This window comes from Bos mutus, chromosome 21 (genome assembly GCF_027580195.1).
Source record: "Bos mutus isolate GX-2022 chromosome 21, NWIPB_WYAK_1.1, whole genome shotgun sequence".
In the NCBI taxonomy this organism is placed as follows: domain Eukaryota; kingdom Metazoa; phylum Chordata; class Mammalia; order Artiodactyla; family Bovidae; genus Bos; species Bos mutus.
In genome coordinates this window covers 30,277,620-30,298,160 of record NC_091637.1, presented here as the reverse complement: position 1 = coordinate 30,298,160, position 20,541 = coordinate 30,277,620, and the positions used below count along the sequence as shown (strand labels likewise).

Genomic DNA, 20,541 nt, shown 5'->3' with positions numbered 1-20,541 from the left:
AGAGTACAAGCACTTTTCAAAAAGGTAAGAGAGCGAGAGCCAGGGTCCGCCTCAGTCTCCCCAGTTGTACAAAGGGTGCAGGCGCTGTTCTGCCAGCCTCCCTTTAGGGAAAGTGGGAGGCCTGAGTAGGTCTGGAAGTACCAAGGTCAGCCCGGGATGACGACCCTAGGAGGTTGGCTCAGAAGAGCCAGTAGCGCCCCATTGGTGCTGGCCCCGCCCATTCCCGAGTGGGCGTAGCTCACAGCTGCTGCCCCCAGCGGGGTTCAGCTGGGCTCTCCGCGGGGTCCTAGTGCCCTCCGCACCGCCACTTCATACCTCCGAGGCCGTGGGCATCCGCTCTCACTAGCCTGCTCGAGGCTGCCTGTGCCCGGGCGGTCCGACCGCTGAACTCGCTTCGGCTACCTCTCCAGCCCCTTCCCGTCATGAGAAGCGCTCTCCCTCTGGTCCTTTTCTCACTGGTTGCCCTTTGCGGGCGAGGTGAGTTCTTTTCGGGGAAGGAGGGAGGGGCGACTGAGTCTGGCACAGCCGGGCTGAACTGGCTATAGGTGGGAGGGAAGGGGGGGTGCTTATCACCCGGGGGAGTGGCCCGAGATGGTCCCCGACGAGTGGGGGCGTGGGCGGGGCTAAGCCCACTCTCCAGCAGTAGGGGAGGGCAGGATGAATGGGTCTGCGAGTTTGGGGTGGGGACCGCGTGTCCTCTGCGTGGCCACCAGGGCCACCCTCTGAATCGAGCGCCTTTGGGCTGGGTAGCGGGGCTGAGTGGACAGGAAGGTGTGCTCAACCCCAGCGCTATTGTAGAGACAGCGAAATTTAGCTTGGGGTGGGGAGGTGGGGTGGTACTCAACTTGCCAATCCAGGTGTGTTTGGGGGTGGATCTCCTAGGAAACACACTTCGTTGGCACCTCTGGCTCTGGTCACCCACCCCCTAGGGGCTGGCCGTCGGGACAGCCAGCTTGGCTGAGTGCAGGGCTGGTGAAGTTGGGCCTGCCACTCAGGAACCTGCAGCCTCTACCTCGAAGGGAAGCCCAGTCAGCCCTGCCCAAGCAGAGTCAGGTATGGTGAGGATTGCCTGCTCTGGGCCTCAGTCTCCCCATCTGTGTTCCAAGGACTCTCAGTTCCTACCCTCCAGCCCAGGCTTATCTTTCCGGCTCTAGTCAGCCCACTAGAGGACCAGGGCTGTATCTTTCTTGGACAGAGACATACCAGGGGGTGATGGAAGAGGATGGGGGCCATGCAATTTCCTACTGGGAAGTGGAGCTCTCCCCAGAGATGATGTCTGCACTCCATGTGTGTGTCCTGGCTCTGTCACCACTTGCTCACTGACCCTCTCTGGGCCTCCGTTTCCCTGTCTGTTCTATGGGTATGATATGCCCTGACTACATACTTGGGGACTCGTGTGTCAGTTGCTGCTGCTGCTGCTAAGTCACTTCAGTTGGGTCCAACTCTGTGCGACTCCATAGACGGCAGCCCACCAGGCTCCCCCATCCCTGGGATTCTCCAGGCAAGAATGGGTTGCCATTTCCTTCTCCAATGCATGAAAGCGAAAAGTGAAAGTGAAGTTGCTCAGTCGTGTCCGACTCTTAGCGACCCCATGGACTGCAGCCCACCAGCCTCCTCCGTCCATGGGATTTTCCAGGCAAGAGTACTGGAGTGGGGTGCCATCGCCTTCTCCGGTGTGTCAGTTGCAGTGTTTCTGAAATATGGTCCTAGGGCCACCTGCATCAGAAACACCCAGTACACATCCCTGGGCCCCATCCTAGGCTCACAGGGTCAGAATTTCTGGAAATGGAGCCCAGGAATCTGCATTTATACAAGCATCCTGGTGATTCTTACACATGATTGGAGAAGCTACTGGTAATATATCATGAGCTCTTTGTAAAAGCTAAAACCCTCAACTTTTGGGGGAAAAAATCCGTAGCTGCCTTTTAATAAATGCAAATCTCTTGTTCACTTTCTCTGTTAAGGACAAACATCCTCAACTGAAAATCATTCTGCCTTTCAGATGCCCACTTGCCAAGATTCCATAAAAGTGACCCTTCACTTTCTGTGGTTTGTGGAAAGAAGAAAGTGTTAGCGACCCATGGACTGTAGACTGCTAGGATCCTCTGTCCATGGGATTCTCCAGGCAAGCTTACTGGAGTGGGTTGCCATTCCCTTCTCCAGGGGCTCTTCCTGACCCAGGGATGGAACCTGGGTCTCCTGCACTGCAGGCAGATTCTTTACCATCTGAGCCACCAGGGAAGCCCCAATAGCTGTGGGGCTCATATTACAAACCAATAGCTATTGCCTTTCCGTTTTTCCAATATAGCTTTTATGATAAGCTCTGCTTTTTCAAACTGTTCACACACTCACCCAGTTTAGAATTCCAGCCATGGCTTCCTCGCAGACTGTCACCCTTCTCAGACTATTAACACCTGCAGAGAAGGCCTAGGAAGACAAGGCGCTGGACCGAGGCAGGTGGGGCCCACTCCTCCTCAGAATCACTGGGTCATGACTGACCCCTAGTGGTGGCCTCTTTGTGTATCTCTGCTGGCCTCAGGGTTCCAAGGTGACCCACCCCCTCACTGTGTCTGTGAAGCTTTCACCTCTTCTGGGCCACCCCTATCATCTGGGAGTGAGAGGCCTGTTCCTTGTCTTTTAAACCTGGCAGGCCTCACAGGCATAAAGCAGCAGATTGAAAAGCCTAAACATGTATTGTTTGAAGCCCCCCTCACCTTTGCTGCCCCCCTCCCGCCCCGCCCTCTGCACGTACACAAGTACAAATGCAGGCACAGGCATGAGTACACACTCGGCCCTGGACCCCTGCATGGCTTCCGCAGGGACAGGCTCCTTAAGGGTGTGATAGAAGACCCAGGGGTTGGGGATTGGCGTGGGAGCGAGGCTCTACCTGAAAGAGCTTCCTAAACCTGGCTCTGCCTCTGACTTGCTGGGGTTCCTTGAGTAAGTTCCTCCCCTCTTTGGTCTCAGTTTCCCCAGATAAGAAATAGAGAGTGGGATAAGTGGTCTAAGGTTTTTGGAACCGCTTTCTCTGGAACCCACAGTTGGTCCTCAAAATGGGAAGGGGTCCCTGGGGGCCAAATGAATGCCTGAGAGAAAGGACAGCCCCAAAGGTGAGCAATCTGAGCCTCCCAGGGGGCTCAGAGCTGGAACACGGGCTCCCACAGCCTGCAGAGCAGCCCTGGCCTCTTAGATACCCAGGTAAACCAGCCTCCTGGGGCTGCAGAGATGTGGGATCCAGCCCTTCAGGGGTGGGGGCCAGGAGCTACAGATTCTGACCTGAGCTGTCCCAGACATGCCAGATGGACCTGGGCAAGTCATACCCTGCTGAAATGGTGTGTCAACTTGGGGGGCTACAGACTGGCTTCCAGCAGCTGGCCTCTGGGAGGGGGTCCAGGGTGTGAGAGGCAGAGCTCAGAATGTAGGCCAGGCATCCACAGGACCCTCTGGGCAGCCTGGAGCAGTTTGGGGGAGGGACAGTGGGCAGCAGGTGCGCCGGGAGCATCTTTCACAGGCAGTAAATATTGCATCTGCTCCAGATAGGCAACGAGTTGGAAAGTGTGTGGAGCAGGCAGGGTGGTAGCTGCCCTCCGTGGCCTTGCATCCAGCCCAGCTCCCACCCAGGAGTCCACCTCAGACTTGCTCTGTCGGGCAGTTCACACTCAGGGTCCTCTGGCCACATCCAGAGATGTAATCCCAGGGTGGGGCCTGCTGAGCTAGCAGACCCACCCCCACCTCCTCAGCCTTCCTTATTCCCTCATCCTTTCCCCCTCTTTCTTGCTGCCCCACTATTTCCTCTGTACACCCTCATCTCTTCCCTTATCCCTGGGATCTCCCTCTCAGGTGTTCTTGACCTTCCTTGGAGGGTCCTTCTTTCCAAGGCCCTTTCCCCACCTACCCCTAACTGAAGTCACCAGAATGAACATGATGGAGTTCCTGAACCTCACCTTCACTTCCAGACGTGTGAGGGAGACAGGACAAAGGCACAGATGCCACGTGGCAAGAGATCTGGGGTGTGAGAAAGGGGCTCTGGGGCTGTGAGCGTTCAGTGGGGCTCACGACCACATCAGGCTCCTTGCAGGAGGCTGCCTTTGCTGGGTCTCAAATATGGTTGAGCCTAGACCCCTCCTTTAAGCTCCAGACCAGGAGCCAACTGCCAGTTGGACCCCTTCATTTGGTATTTCAAAGACACTTTGCTCTCTGTAGGGCAGAGTCTGAGCCCAGGAAACTGCCCCCTGGGCCAGGCCTTTTCTCTTTTAGTGAAAGCATCACCATCTCCCCAGCTCTGAACACAAATTCACGTTTGAGTAATGTCTCTCCTCCACTACACGGGAGGCTCTCTGAGGGCAGGAGCCATTTCTGGGTCTTTGCTGGCTGTTATACCAGCACATAACGCAGTGCCTGGCATAAGAAAGACACTCAGATATTTGACGGCTGGTGGCTATTCTGGCTGAAGAGTACACTGGAAGACTTAGAAGTGAGACAGTGAAGGGCACATGGGGAAATGAAAACAGTATATATGGGTGAAATATAGAGCACCTAGGCACAGAGGTGGAGAGGTAAGGAAAGATCAGGTTGAGGAAGTGATGCTGGTGCCAGGAGCAAAGGACTCTGGATGCCAAGCTGAAACATGTGATGTGAACTCTGCCTACAGCTCTGAGAGGTTATGGGCAGGGATGGCATCTGATCCAGTAGCTGTAGGAAGACCACTCTGGCACTGATGGGACATGGCAGCAGGGGCAGAGTTAGGGAGGGAAGACCAGCAAAGAGGTCTCCCTGGAAGAGCCCGGGGGCAGGGTGGTGATCCAGGATCAGGGCTGGAGGGATGGAGAGAGGAGGACGGACTGAGTGACTTGGAAAGTAGAAGAGACAGAACTGGGTGGCCACTTGGATGAACCAAGAGAGGGGTCAGAAATAGATGCCCAGGTGCCATTCACTGTCAGAGTGGACAGAAGGAGGAAGATGTAGGGCAAGGGGGGAGAGAGCTGAGCTCTGTCTTAGACAGATATAATTGCAAGACCCCAAGGAGAGGCAATGGCACCCCACTCCAGTACTCTTGCCTGGAAAATCCCATGGATGGAGGAGCCTGGTAGGCTGCAGTCCATGGGGTCGCTAAGAGTTGGACCCGACTCAGCGACTTCACTTTCACTTTTTACTTTCATGCATTGGAGAAGGAAATGGCAGCCCACTCCAGTGTTCTTGCCTGGAGAATCCCGGGGACGGGGGAGCCTGGTGGGCTGCCGTCTATGGGGTCGCACAGAGTCGGACCCAACTGAAGTGACTTAGCAGTAGCAGCAAGGAGAGGCAGGCCTGGCAGCATCTTAGCTGCTCCGACCGGCCCTGAGGGCACCTGTGTTCCCTGGCCTTTGCAGCTTTCCCTTTCCTTGCCATCAGTTGGATGAGGATCCTGCAGATCTGACTGTGTGCTTTCCCAGGGGACTGCCGTGTGGCCAATGCAGAGGAGAAGCTCATGGACGACCTTCTGAACAAAACCCGCTACAACAACTTGATCCGCCCAGCCACCAGCTCCTCCCAGCTCATCTCCATCCAGCTGCAGCTCTCCCTGGCCCAGCTCATCAGCGTGGTAGGTACTGGGGGCAGACGTGCCCCAAGGTTATTCATCTGATCTTTTTCTGTGTGTGAAAATTAAGGAATTTGCCTAAACTTTGAGACCCCTGACTCGGCCTCTAAGTTACTATTTTTCTTTCCCAAACTGCCGTCTGTGTCTTTGCGCTCGCTCTTTTCTTTGCTAGAGAGGTCTTGCCCACTTTGTGCACTCTGTTCCACACTTTGGAGCCGCCTGCACATCCATGACCCCGATACCAATTACAGTGCTTTGGCTTCAAGCACAGTTGGATGATCAACAAAGCATCCAACTATGAGTGGCTAAAACAATAAGGACATCTGTTATATCACATAACAGGAGAGCAGGCCAGTCGTTTCAGTGTTGTCGTTAAATGTTTCAATTAATGCAGTAATTCAGTGATGTCAGAATTCTAGGTTGTTGGCAATGATGTCAGGACTGTTATTCTCTTGTTTTCTGCGCCGCACCCCCCCGACCCCCACCTTGATCATAAGATGGTGGCCATGGTTCCAAACATAAAATCTTCACATGACAATGTCTGTGGCAGGAAATGGCAAATCTTTTTTTGGGTACCTTTTTGAGTATGAGGAAGACTTTCCCAGAAACCTCCCCACCTCTGGGCATCCCAGTGGCCAGGGCTGCAGCTCATGCCTAAGCTTTCACTGATTGTTGGCTGGAGGAATGGAATTACCACGGTTAGCTAAGACTTAAATAATATGAGGTGGGACTTGCCTGGTGGTCCAGTGGCTAAGACTCCATGCTCCCAATGCAGGGGGCCTGAGTTCCATCCCAGGACAGGGAACTAGATCCTGCATGCTGCAACTAAAGATCTCACATGTTGCAATGAAGACGAAGATCCTGCGTGATGAAACTAAGATCCGGCACAGCTAAATATATAATAAAGTACGTGGCGAGGAGGCCAGAGAAGGGTCCATGAAGTTCATGAGTATGCAGTATCTAACAAAGTCATAGTTTTATTAACAAAGAAGTTATAAGGGTGGAATGACCACTGAGCAGGCAGCCAACAGGCCTGCCACAGACAGATGGGCCTCCAACATGGCCATAAGCATCTCCTCCTTTTATCCTATCATCTCCCCTCTCTGTTGAACAGATGACCGCACATATCCCCTACCTATCGAGGGGAAATAGGAATCAGGGTACAGAAACTGATGGCTACAGAGGCCCAGGTGTAGGGACAGGGCCAGAGTCAGCTGCTGCCTTGATCTAGCCAACTGGGTGAGGGTCTGGATAAATGAGGGTAGTCACTGTGGGTATGGAAATGAAGAATGGATTGTAGAGTCCACAAGTAGGGTTGTCATGTGTAGGTGCGGAACCTGGGTAGGGGTGCTGAGGTACAAGGAGCTCCCTCTCTCCCCTCTACTGTCTCTGACTTGGGGGTGCCTGAGAAAACCATGGCCCGTTGTTAATCTTCCCTGTGGCCCTTTCCACATCCCCATGCACAGGTTTGGAACCCTGCCTCTGAAAGCGGCTCTGAGAGGAGCATTCACATGGGGAGTGTGTGGGGTACTGTGTCCAAGCAAGGGGAAGGAGCCGGCCAAGATGGCTGAACCTCCTCTGGTCCAGCGGCTGCCTTCTTATCCCCAGCCTCTCTCCCTAGCCCAGTCGGGCCCCACAAAGCCAGCCCCTCCAACCTATAGCCCTGGCAAAGGCTTTGGCCAAATTACTGGCTGGCTTCCTCCCCTGGGAGGAAGCACAGCTCCCAAATGGGGGAGGAGTGAAAAGCCTGTGCGCTCTGCCCATCTCCTCTCCGCAGGCCAACTGGAAGGAATAAGCGCTTCCGGCCAGGCCACTCCCAGGCTGATGTCTGAGTGTTATTGTCCAGCCAAGGGCTTTTTGCTTAATGGGGTGAGCCCAGCTGCTGCCCTAGTGAGGAAAGACAGGCAGGCAGCTCTTGCCATGCTTCTAGGGTCAGGCTGCCCCTCCCAGATCTACTCTGTGGGATAACAGAAGTTACCAGAAAGAGGAGGGCACACAGCCTCCAGCTCCCACACCTGTGAGCCATCATAATCCTGAAAGCTGTGTATGGAACAGATGTGAGGTTTGGGGGCTTACTTTCCCTACTCTATTTCAGGGTTTGGTTTTCGAGAAGGGAGGATTAGGGCATAAACAGCTTAAAGATGGAAGTTTCTAGGGCACAAACAGGGAGTTTGTGCCATGCGAAGGCCCGCAGGCCTTCAGAGATTGCACTCTGGGAATGCTGGGGCTGTCTTTGGGAAGGCAGCTGCTGGAGAAGTAGAGAGGACTAAGACGTGGGACTAAAGAAGAAGAGGCCTTTCTGAGTGATAGCATTGTTCTACCTTGAAAGGAGATGGGCTACCTGGATAATGCATTGTTAAAACTGATCAAATTGTACCTCTTAAGACCTATGCCTTTCACAGTATGTAAATTGTACCTCCACTTAAAAATAATTTTTAAGGCAGATGAAGGTTTTCAGCTTCCATTATTGACAGAGTTGCTTGTTGCAGATTAACTTTCTCACAAGAATATTTAGAAAAGCCAGACAAAAATGCCTGTCCTCCCCACAGTTAGTTTGAAGGTCTTGGAGAACTTCTAGGTCTAGGATTTGAGGGACCAGGACCCAGGAGGTGGCCCTGACAGTCTCTGGTGCTTTCCCCCTCATTTGATGATTGGTAAACACTGGGCTGGAGAAGGCAATGGCACCCCACTCCAGTACTCTTGCCTGGAAAATCCCATGGACGGAGGAGCCTGGTGGGCTGCAGTCCATGGAGTCACTAAGAGTCAGACACGACTGAGCGACTTCACTTTCACTTTTCACTTTCCACTTTCATGCATTGGAGAAGGAAATGGCAACCCACTCCAGTGTTCTTGCCTGGAGAATCCCAGGGATGGGGGACCCTGGTGGGCTGCTGTCTATGGGGTCGCACAGAGCCGGACACGACTGAAGCGACTTAGCAGCAGCAGCAGCAAACACTGGGCCAAGAGGCAGGGAGCTGAATCCAAAGTGGTGGCTAAGAGGTTGGGAAGCCTAGCTGAATCATTGCCACTCTTGCAGGGCTGAGATGACACAAATTGGAATTGGAGCCCCACCAAGGAGATGGGGCCTTGGTGAGAACCTTGAAAGGACCATCCCTAAGAATCAAAAGGAGTCAAGCACAGACCAGCCCTCACAAAAACTAAACCCTGCTTTGAGCCAGCTCAGTCACAGACAATGAAAATGATTTGCCCTCCCTCTGACTGCCTGCCATAAAGCCAAAGTTGGTCCTCCCTGGAGGCGGATAAAGTCAGATAAAAACCTACTAAGAAAGCAATAAGACAAGATGAAATAAGAAAAGAAAAAACAGATAAAAGAAGGGAAATACACACAGATGATTCAGATATTGAAGTCATCATACATAGACTTTAAAATAACTTGCATTATGATGGTAAAAATTGTGTTATATGTATTTTATCACTACTAAAAATAAACAAAATAAATTTCCTTAAAAAGGAAATAACATGCATTAATATGTGTAGGAAACTTAAAGTGATAGAGAATTTAAAATGTATTAGATGGGTTTAATAGAAGATTGGTCATAGCAGAAGAGAAAATAAACAGCAAGAAAGGTCAATCGAAAATATCTAGACAAATGATAGAAAAAAGGAAGGAAAACATGGAAATGAAGATGATATGGAATGTGATAAAAATGTCGGGTCTCACATGTGCATCTAGAGTTCCTGAAAGAGTGCATATCAAAATAAGACAGAAGCAATATTTGAAGTGATACTGAGAATTTTCCAAAACTGACTAAAGATATTAAGATACAGGTGCAAGAGGCTCTATGAACTCTATGTGGGAGAAATACAAAGAAAATCTTACCGAGGTACATCATAGACAAACTCCTGCCACCAAAGACAAAGACAATCTTAAAAGCAGTCAGGAAGAAACAAGTCAGAAGGAACAATAAAACCAACAGCTGAAATGGAAGCCAAAAAATTAAATGACAGTTTTTCAATGCTGTAAGAAAAACCTGCAAACCTAGATGTATGCAACCAGTAAAAAAAAAATAATTAAAACTGAAGGTTAAATAAAGATGTTTTCAGACAAAAAGAGAGAGAGAATTTAATAAAAGAAGACTCAATACCAAAAGATGTTCTTCAACCATAAGGAAAAATGATCCCAGATGGAAATACAGAAATGTAGGAAAGAATGAAGCATAACAGAAAGGGTAAATATATGGGTGAGTTTGAACTGATATTGACAGTATAAAACAAAAAATATATCATGCAAGATTTTTATTATATGTAGAATTAAATACATAACAATAGCCCCAAAGTAAGGAGGGTGTGGGAGAAAGCAATGGCACCCCACTCCAGTACTCTTGCCTGGAAAATCCCATGGATGGAGTAGCCTGGTGGGCTGCAGTCCATGGGGTCGTGAAGAGTCAGACATGACTGAGCGACTTCACTTTCACTTTTCACTTTTCACTTTCATGCATTGGAGAAGGAAATGGCAACCCACTCCAGTGTTCTTGCCTGGAGAATCCCAGGGACGGGGGAGCCTGGTGGGCGGCCGTCTATGGGGTCGCACAGAGTCAGACACGACTGAAGCGACTTAGCAGCAGCAGCAGCAGCAGAAGGAGGGTGTAGACGAAATGTTCTAAAGTTCTTGCCTTGTTCTAGAAGTGATAAAAGTACTAATTTATATTAGGTGCTAAAAGGTTAGGATTATGCATCTTGCAGTCTCCAGAGTAACTACTAAAAGAAGAGTCACATTAATAAGGGGAGAAATGGATAATAAAATATCCATTTTATTTAATTTTTAAATTTTGTTTATTTTATTTAATCCAAAATAAGGCAAGAAAAGAGAGAAAGGGAATAAACAGAAAACAGGTAGATGGTAGGTTTAAACCCAAATATATCAGTAACTACACTAAATGTAAATGGTCTAAATACTCTAATTAAAACAAGACATTTGAGGGAAAAAGACAACTGACATGCATCTTCTCTCTCCTCTTTCCGTCTACCCTTCAAGAGCCTAGAATGTGGGTATAATGGCTGCAGCTGCAGTGGTCATTGTGGACCATGCATATGAGGACCACATTCTAGGTGTGGAAGAGAAGAAATCTGGAAGGTCCCTATTGACTTTGTAGAGCATAACTGCCATATTATGTTGGAGATACTTCAGGTTTGGTTTCAGACCGCCACAATATAGTGAATATTAAGTCACGTGATTTTTTTGGTTTCCCAGTACATATAAAAGGTATGTTTACACTATGCTGTATTAAGTGTGCAATAGTATTAAGCGCTAACCATCGTCTGAGTTGTAATTTTTTTGTAGTAGTAACATCAAAGATCATTGATCACAGATCACCAGAACAAATATAATAATGAAAAAGTTTTAAATGTTGCAATAATTACCAAAATGTGACATAGACACACAAAGTGAGCAACTGCGGTTGGAAAAACTGTCAATAAGATGCTCCACACAGAGTTGCCACAAACCTTGAATTCAGAAAAGATGCAGTATCTATGAAGCAAGAGATGATAGTGGCAGAGGAGATGGGCAGATCAGATCAGATCAGATCAGTCGCTCAGTCGTGTCCAACTCTTTGCGACCCCATGAATCACAGCTCGCCAGTCCTCCCTGTCCATCACCAACTCCCAGAGTTCACCCAGACTCACGTCCATCGAGTCACTGATGCCATCCAGCCATCTCATCCTCTGTCGTCCCCTTCTCCTCTTGCCCTCAATCCCTCCCAGCATCAGGGTCTTTTCCAATGACTCAACTCTTTGCATGAGGTGGCCAAAGTACTGGAGTTTCAGCTTTAGCATCATTCCTTCCAAAGAAATCCCAGGGCTGATCTCAAGCAGGCAAATCTGAGACTTGTGTAGGGTCCCCAACCCCCCGGGCTGGCACTGTGGCCTGTTAGGAACTGGGCTGAACAGCAGGTGAATGGTGAGCGAGCGATCAAAGCTTCATCCATATTTACAGCTGTTCCCCATCATTCCCATGACCACCTGAGCTGTGCCTCAGGTCAGATCAGCAGGAGCATTAGATTCTCAGAGGAGCACAAATCCTAACCCTAAAGTCAAGGTGGAATATCCTGAGATTGCCACAAAATAGAAATAAAGTGCACGAATAATGTAATGTTCTTGATCATCCTGAAACCTCCCCCCCGCCCCCACCACCTCAGTCCATGGAAAAATTGTCTTCCACAAAACTGGTCCTTGGTGCCAAAATGGTTGGGAACCTGTTGATCTACAGGACTTACTGATGAATCAGAGAGCCAGGGATCAGGGACACCTGCCAGGTTTACTGGCTTGTGGAATTGTATGGCTGGGGTGCCATTCACTGAGATGGCAATGCCAGTGGAAGCCCAGGTCTGGGTGAAGATAAGGAGCTCTGTCTCAGGGACGCTGGTTATGAAATACCTCTGAGCCTTTTGCAGATGTTAGGTCAGCGGTTGGTCACATGGCCCTGAAGCTCACAGCCTTTTGCTTGATAAAGTGGGATCTGTTCACCTCCTACTTGGTGAACTGATAGCTGCATTTCCCTCCCAGAATGAGCGAGAACAGATCATGACCACCAACATCTGGCTGAAACAGGTAAGTGCCCTGCAGGGTCCCCAGCCCAAGGAGACGTTTTCTCCAGGGCTGCCCCTTGGCAGCGAGGGACCTACAAGTGACCGGGCCTTGCCTGTCTGCTCAGGAATGGACAGACTACCGCCTGGCCTGGAACAGCTCTCGCTATGAGGGTGTGAACATCCTGAGGATCCCCGCAAATCGCGTCTGGCTGCCTGACATCGTGCTTTACAACAAGTAAGTGAAAGGTTTGGCCACGGTGGTGAGGGCCAAGCCTGGGGGTCCTCCAGTCCTGGGCTTCACCCAGACCTCCCAGCTGTCATGCTACAAGAGGAATTAGAGAAGCACAGAGCCAGCACCCTCAGTTACAGAGAGGAATTGGAGACCAAGAGATGGGAAGGATCTTAGGACTCAGGCACTGCTAGCACCAGGGCCAGCCTTCTGACCCCGAGTCCAGGGCTCTTTCTGTCCTCCATACCATCTTTTTGACTGTCAGTTGCACTGACTTGATATGCATATATATTTCTTTGTCTGTGTAGCACTGACTTGATATGCATACATATTTCAGGTAGGTGGAGGGGGCTAACAGACTTCCCAGGTCATAGTTGTACTAGCAAAAGCATGAAATGATTATGAGTAGGTGGTGTAAAAACAGAAAGACCAGACTTCAAATCTTAGAGGTACTGCTTACTAGTTTTCTGAACTTGAAGACAGCTGACTTCTCTGAACCTTGGTTTTCCCGTCTGTAAAATGGGGACAATAATATTAATAATACCTACTTCATTGGACCGTTGTGAGCCTTAAATGAGCTCATCTACATAAAGCCTTTAAGCTGCTTCATGGAAGGGTCTCTCTCTGCTGTGCAATTGCCAATTAAAGCAGGCCTTTCCACTGAGAGCATGGGGGGTTGGAAGAGTGACTAGTGAGAAATAATCCCACAGGGCTCTTTGGCCAGTTCTAAGAACAGCCGGACGTCATCTATGGGTTTCATGATGTTCTCCTCCGTGCCTTGCCCCTGCCCCCAGCGCCGACGGGACCTACGAGGTGTCTCTCTATACCAACGTGGTGGTCCGCTCCAATGGCAGTGTCATGTGGCTGCCCCCTGCCATCTGCAAGAGCGCCTGCAAGATCGAGGTGAAGCACTTCCCCTTCGACCAGCAGAACTGCTCCCTCAAGTTCCGCTCCTGGACATACGACCACACGGAGATTGACATGGTCCTCAAGATGCCCTCGGCCAGCATGGATGACTTCACCCCCAGTGGCGAATGGGACATAGTCGCCCTCCCTGGGCGAAGGACAGTGAACCCACAGGACCCCAGTTATGTGGACGTGACTTATGACTTCATCATCAAGCGCAAGCCGCTCTTCTATACCATCAACCTCATCATCCCCTGCGTGCTTATCACCTCCCTGGCCATCCTCGTCTTCTACCTGCCGTCCGACTGTGGCGAGAAGATGACGCTGTGCATCTCCGTGCTGCTGGCGCTCACCGTCTTCCTGCTGCTCATCTCCAAGATTGTGCCGCCCACCTCCCTCAACGTGCCGCTCATCGGCAAGTACCTCATGTTCACCATGGTGCTGGTCACCTTCTCCATCGTCACCAGCGTCTGCGTGCTCAACGTGCACCACCGCTCACCTAGCACGCACACCATGGCACCCTGGGTCAAGCGCTGCTTCCTACACAAGCTCCCCACCTTCCTCTTCATGAAGCGTCCCGACAGCAGCCCCTCTAGGGCCCCCCAGTCCAGCCTGACTCGCCTGACCAAGTCTGAGGCTACCACCACCACCACCTTGGCCATGGGCCCCACCAGCTCGTCCAATCTCTATGGGAACTCCATGTACTTTGTGAACCCTGGCTTGGCAGCTCCCAAGTCTCCAGTGGCCTCAGACTCAGCGGGTATCCCCAGAGATTTCCGGCTGAGGTCTTCTGGGAGGTTCAGGCAGGATGTGCAGGAGGCTTTAGAGGGCGTCAGCTTCATTGCCCAGCACATGAAGAGTGATGATCTGGACCAGAGTGTAAGTTGCTAGCCCAGCCCCCAACACCCGCCCAACGGAAGAGCTTCGGACTCTGCAGTCAGTTTCCCATTTCCTGAAGTTAATTCAGGAGACAAAGGCTCTCAGATTCTTTGCTTGAATAAGAAATCCAAGAGTAAAATGAGTTTTATTTTAGTTTTGTGCATCCAGGGAGAGGAAGGAAGTACCAATGATCCTTTTTAGTTTGTTTTGGGTTCCCCAAAAGCAGAGCTCTGTATAAGGACCTACGCAGAGGTAGTTTTTTTTTTCTGAGAAGTGATCCCACGAAACACATTAAGAAGTGGAGAAAGTGAGACAGGGAAAGGAGGATTGCCAGTGTGGGTATCAGTGAGCAGAATGCTGCTATGGGGTCTGGGGCATCAGAGACTCCCTGCAGAAGTGTGGGAGCATGCCTCAGAATCATCCCCTGGGAGAGAAAAGGGCATTTGCCCATCACTCCCATCCCCCACTGCTCGAGTAGCCCTGGGGCACGAACTCCCCTGCACTTCCTGGTGACACCAGCTGGCTGTGGAGCAAGCAGCTTTGGTGCGGGAGGAAGCCCGGGGGCAGAGCAGAGAGGAGAAGCAGGCAGGAAGTGGGAGGCTGTCCGTGGGCTGGAAAATGATTTTGCAGCCTTTAAGGACACAGGTGGGCCAGGGCACCCAGGATCTCCACTCCCATGCTTGTCAGGCTTGCGAAGAAGCCACGCAAACATTTATAGCTTTTAGGAGGGTAGAGCTATCCATTCAAATATTATTGCTACCGGGGTAATAAATTATCAACTTGGATGACTACAATTACAGATTGCCAAAAAAGAGGTTAAGCTTACTTTCATAGGACAGAGCAATGAGTTCTAGAGCTCAGGCATCTCAATCGATTCCACTGAACAAGTAATGCTTCAGAGAACAATTTTATGACAGCTAAACACAGAATGTAATGGTAACAATTAGAAATTTTCCAAACCCGGCAGGAGAACAAGTTTCAGAGTCTTGTGAATGTTCGCATCTTAACACCTTATCGGATAAGATTCTTTGAACAGATTTTTTTTTTAACACAACATGCAGCTTCCCCGGGGAAAAAGAGGGCATCTCCATGTTCTTACCTTCCTGCAATTCCTTTTCACCAGCCTTATTCTCAAGGGACGGTTCCGGGATTCCATTAGTTAGTGCCAAGAGAAAAGAACAGGGTGGAAAAGCTCCAAAATTACCCTGTGAGAAAGCTTTGCTAACAAGCGGAATATAGGACACAAGCTCTTCTCCACCCTTGTCCTGGGAGTGTGGTCCTTGGACCAGCTGCACCAGCCTGGCCTGGGAGCTGGTTAGAGAGCCTGCGTCTCAACTGCCTGCCCCCAGTCTTCCCACCGCCACCCTAGACCTGGTGGCTCAGCAGCTGCATTTTCACCAGATTCCCAGTGGATCCCTAGGCTCAGTCCAGTTTGAGAATCACAAAGCTCTACAGAATGATCAGATTTCACTTTCTAAAAAGTAGATTGAATTACGCTTGCTTTAGTTCAGAACCATTCAGTAGCTCAGTTCAGTTCAGTTCAGTCGCTCAGTCGTGTCCGACTCTTTTCGACCCCATGAATCGCAGCACGCCAGGCCTCCCTGTCCATCACCACCTCCTGGAGTTCACTTAAACTCACGTCCATCGAGTTGGTGATGCCATCCAGCCATCTCATCTTCTGTCGTCCCCTTCTCCTGCCCCCAATCCCTCCCAGCATCAGGGTTTTTTCCAATGAGTCAACTCTTCGCATGAGGTGGCCAAAGTACTGGAGATTCAGCTTCAGCATCAATCCTTCCAAAGAACACCCAGGGCTGAACTCCTCTAGGATGGACTGGTTGGATCTCCTTGCAGTCCAAGGGACTCTCAAGAGTCTTCTTCAACACCACAGTTCAAAAGCATCAATTCTTCAGCGCTCAGCCTTCTTCACAGTCCAACTCTTACATCCATACATGACCACAGGAAAAACCATAGCCTTGACTAGATGGACCTTTGTTGGCAAAGTAATGTCTCTGCTTTTGAATATGCTATCTAGGTTGGTCATAACTTTCCTTCCAAGGAGTAAGCGTCTTTTAATTTCATGGCTGCAGTCACCATCTGCAGTGACTTTGGAGCCCCAAAAAATAGTCTGACACTGTTTCCACTGTTTCCCCATCTATTTCCCATGAAGTGATGGGACCAGATGCCATGATCTTCGTTTTCTGAATGTTGAGCTTTAAGCCGACTTTTTCACTCTCCTCTTTCACTTTCATCAAGAGGCTTTTTAGTCCCTCTTCACTTTCTGCCATAAGGGTGGTGTCATCTGCATATCTGAGGTTATTGATATTTCTCCCGGCAATCTTGATTCCAGCTTGTGCTTCTTCCAGCCCAGAGTTTCTCATGATGTACTCTGCATATAAGTTAAATAAGCAGGGTGACAATATACAGCCTTGATGTACTCCTTTTCCTATTTGGAACCAGTCTGTTGTTCCATGTCCAGTTCTAACTGTTGCTTCCTGACCTGCCTACAGGTTTCTCAAGAGGCAGGTCAGGTGGTCTGGTATTCCCATCGCTTTCAGAATTTTCCACAGTTTATTGTGATCCACACAGTCAAAGGCTTTGGCATAGTTAATAAAGCAGAAATAGATGTTTTTCTGGAACTCTCTTGCTTTTTCCATGATCCAGCAGATGTTGGCAATTTGATCTCTGGTTCCTCTGCCTTTTCTAAAACCAACTTGAACATCTGGAAGTTCATGTTTCATGTATTGCTGAAGACTGGCTTGGAGAATTTTGAGCATTACTTTACTAGCGTGTGAGATGAGTGCAATTGTGCGGTAGTTTGAGCATTCTTTGGCATTGCCTTTCTTTGGGACTGGAATGAAACTGACCTATTTCCTGTGGCCCCTGCTGAGTTTTCCAAATTTGCTGGCACATTGAGTGTAGCACTTTCACAGCATCATCTTTCAGGATTTGAAATAGCTTAACTGGAATTCCATCACCTCCACTAGCTTTGTTCATAGTGATGCTTTCTAAGGCCCACTTGATTTCACATTCCAGGATGTCTGGCTCTAGGTGAGTGATCAGTAGCTGAGCATCACCTAATTCATTGACTCCCAAATGTTCATATGCAGCCTGGGGCCCTGCTGGCTAATTAGGAACCACTTGGGCAACTTTTCAAAATACAGCTTTTGGGGCCACCTGTTCTGTCCAAGGGCCACATTTTTAACCAGATCCCTGCCAGTTCCTGTGCAGACGCAGGGTAAGAAGCTATTTTCCTGCACCCTTGGCTGAGCCGGACCCCTACCCTGAGCTCTCTCTTCTAAAGGTCTCACCACTCTCTAGCCCTTCCTGTAGACCTCCTCCAGTTTCTAACTCAATTAATTAAAAGCATCTTGTGGGAAGGAGCCAGGCATGACCCACGGTTACCATAATATAGTGGCCTGTGTTCGTTGAGCTCCAACCACACATCAGGCGCTCTGCCAGGACCTGACAGACGTTACTGCTAACTCTCCCAGGAACCTATGATGTGGCATTTACTCAAACTCCCATTTTACAATAGAGAAAACTAGGTCCAGAGAGGCTCACTGACTTGCCCAAGGTCACACAGCTGGCATGGAGCAGAGCCCAGCTCCACACTCAGATCTTTCTGATGTCATTAACATTTCTTGCCCTTCCCAGTGCCTTACCCTGAACTGACACATGGTGGCCTTATTTGTTGATCAACTTTCTCGTGCCTAGCTGGAGAAAAGAGGCTTTCTTTCCTTCCAGAGCGTGCTCGCTTGCCCCTAAGCCAGCCCGGGCTGCTTCTCATCTTCAGCACTGTCACCCTCCCTGGTGATTAACGGGTCACTATAAATAGTGCAGAAATATAAAAAGAGGGGAGAGGCATGTACACACACACAGAGTCGTTGGCAGTTAGGGCTGTCAAAAAGAAACCCAAGAGCCCCATGTGAAGAGTGTGAGGTTTCTGCAGCGGTTGTGTTTGGCTGGGGGTGTGGGACTGGTTGACCAGCTGTCGTCCTGGAGGGTAGATGCCCACTGCTGACCAGGGCTCTGAAAAATTGGGTCACTGACACCAGCCTGCCCATTGCTGCCTGAATTTCCAGCTCCAGAGCCTCTGCTGAATTTTGCTGATCCAGCCACTCTCCACCAGAGCAAGTTCACATTCAGAAGGATCCAGACAGGCTGGGCTGTGAAAGCGGAGGTGGGGGAGGAAGACCAGGAGGCTGGGGCTCTCTGGGGGCATCTCTCCCAGGCCAGGGAGGCAGGCACATCTGCAGTGGCACCTCAGGAGGCCAGCCAGGTTCTTGCCAATCCTTTATCCCACAGCTGACTCTGAGAAGAACCACATGGAGCATAGGGGTGGGGTCGGGGAGCTGGGGGAAGGGCAGCAGAGTGGAAGAGAGAAACCTAGATGATGTAGAAGAGTGGGTCTTGATTAGAGAACTAGCAGACAATCTGCTGTTAACAGAATTGAGCAAATTAAACAGCAGGATTTCCAGCTGTCCTGCAGGCCCCACTGCCCAGCCCCCACTCAGCTCGGTGTACCCCAAGTCTTCCTTTGGGTGAAGCCAGCTCAGATAGGGGGCTTGGGGTAGAAATGAGAGCAGGGGCCTTGTGATCCTCAGGTCCTGCCCCGCTTATGTGTAATCAAGTTTGGTTTTGAATCGCATATGTGGCATCAATAACCCCTTCCTCCTAACCTTTGTGTACAGCCCAGCTCCCAGTGGCTCCGTGATGCCATGGAGGAGGGGTGGATTGAGATAGGGGTGTGTAGGGGTGGGCTGAGGACCCGAGAGGCACACAGGTTCCCGGCTGAAAGACCGGCCCCAGACTCAGAACTTGCCCTCCAAGTACTAAGTGGCCTGCAGGGTCCCTGGCCAGAGAGTGGGGCCCCGACTCAGGGGGAAGAGGGAAAACAGGACCCCCCTCACTCGCGCCTGTAACCGGCCCCTCTGTCTGCCCACAGGTCATCGAGGACTGGAAGTACGTGGCCATGGTGGTGGACCGGCTGTTCCTGTGGGTGTTCGTGGTGGTGTGTGTGCTCGGCACTGTGGGGCTCTTCCTACCTCCCCTTTTCCAGACTCACACGCCTTCTGAAGAACCCTAGGCTGCCCGTGTGTCTGAGGCCCCCAGGGTGTGGGCTGAGATGCTGTGAGGGCCAGGTGGGCAGTGTGCCACTTCCTTCTGGGTCACGGCAGATGAGGCCCTAAAGAAATGAGTCTATCAGCCATCAGCCCCATCCAACAGCCATAGCCATGGAGGGAGGCGGGAGAGGGGGCACGGCAAGGCTGAGGGGCCTGGACTGTCCTCTCTGAAGGCCTTGGGAAACCCCCAGCAGGAAGGTCTTTGGACACCTTAATTCTGGCCTGTCTTCCTTCCCCAGCAGACAATGCAGATAAAGATGAGCATAACACTGTCATCCAAGGTGCCACCAGGCATCTTACCTGCATCCCAGCCTACCTCTCACTCCATCTCTCTCCACTGCACCTGTCCACGAGGTCCACTGGCTTCTTTTAGTCCCTCACGTGCTTCAGTATCTTCCCAGCTTAGAGCCCCTGCCTTTGCTGTACGTTCTACCAATATCTGCTTCTCTGGATGCCTCGAAAGCTCTCCAAACGGCTGCATCATTCAGGACTCTGCTCCACCCCATCATTTGTCCAAGGTCACCTCCCCCAGAGGCCTCCCTCAGCCCTTCATTCCAAAGCATTCTCCCCCACACCCGTGTTACCACACCACCTTCCTCCAGTGCTCCTCGGCACCCAAGGCTCTCATTAGAGCGTTTATTGTCCACCTCTCACCCACTAGAGTGTGAACTCCATGAGAGCGGGGACCTAGACCTTTGTGTTCACTGCGATATCCCCACAGGACAGAGCTCAGCACACAGTAGGGGCTCAATAAATGTTTGTTGAATGAATACAAGGCTCCTATTCCTCCTTCCTGCACCCTCCTCTGAGCATTTCTGCAGTTCCCCACCTGAAAGGAATGGCTGTCTCCTCCACGCTCCCCAGCCCTGGTCACGTTGTTTTTCATCCTGCCTGGGTCAAGTGTGTCTCCTTCACTGATGCTCTGATTGGCTTCCCCCACATATTATCTTTTGCACAGTGCCTGGCATGTAGTAGGCACTCGAAATATTTGTGGAATGGAGGAGGAGCTTTTTTAAAAAAATCTATTTTAAAAACTGTACAATAAAACTGACTTTTATGTACTGTTCTGTTAATTTTAACACATGTATAGATTCATGTCTGGTGGTTCAGATGGTAAAGAATCTACCTGCAATGCAGGAGACCAGGGTTCAATCCCTGAGTCAGAAAGATCCCCTTGAGAAGGAAATGACTACCCACCCCAGTATTCTTGCCTGGAGAATTCCATGGACAGAGGAGCCTGGCAAGCTACAGTCCATGGGGTCACAAAGAATCAGACAC

The 20,541-nt window shown here is 50.5% G+C and overlaps 1 protein-coding gene across 1 annotated transcript; it reads left to right on the top strand.

Moving 5' to 3' along the window:
* Positions 1–257: 257 nt before the first annotated feature.
* CHRNB4 (cholinergic receptor nicotinic beta 4 subunit) lies at positions 258–20,307 on the top strand. Its single transcript, XM_005887621.3, has 6 exons — positions 258–477; positions 5,433–5,581; positions 12,104–12,148; positions 12,252–12,361; positions 13,150–14,140; positions 19,086–20,307. Exons 1-6 carry the CDS (start codon positions 423–425, stop codon positions 19,224–19,226), a joined length of 1,491 nt encoding a protein of 496 aa, XP_005887683.2. The 5' UTR covers positions 258–422; the 3' UTR covers positions 19,227–20,307.
* Positions 20,308–20,541: the final 234 nt, after the last annotated feature.

Bases quoted from the DNA above. Each gene is read 5' to 3' on its own strand.
- CHRNB4 (XM_005887621.3), top strand. From the start codon at position 423: ATGAGAAGCGCTCTCCCTCTGGTCCTTTTCTCACTGGTTGCCCTTTGC. The intron at 478-5,432 runs GTGAGTTCTTTT...GTGCTTTCCCAG, and splicing joins GGTTGCCCTTTGCGGGCGAG to GGGACTGCCGTGTGGCCAAT. The intron at 5,582-12,103 runs GTAGGTACTGGG...TTTCCCTCCCAG, and splicing joins TGGCCCAGCTCATCAGCGTG to AATGAGCGAGAACAGATCAT.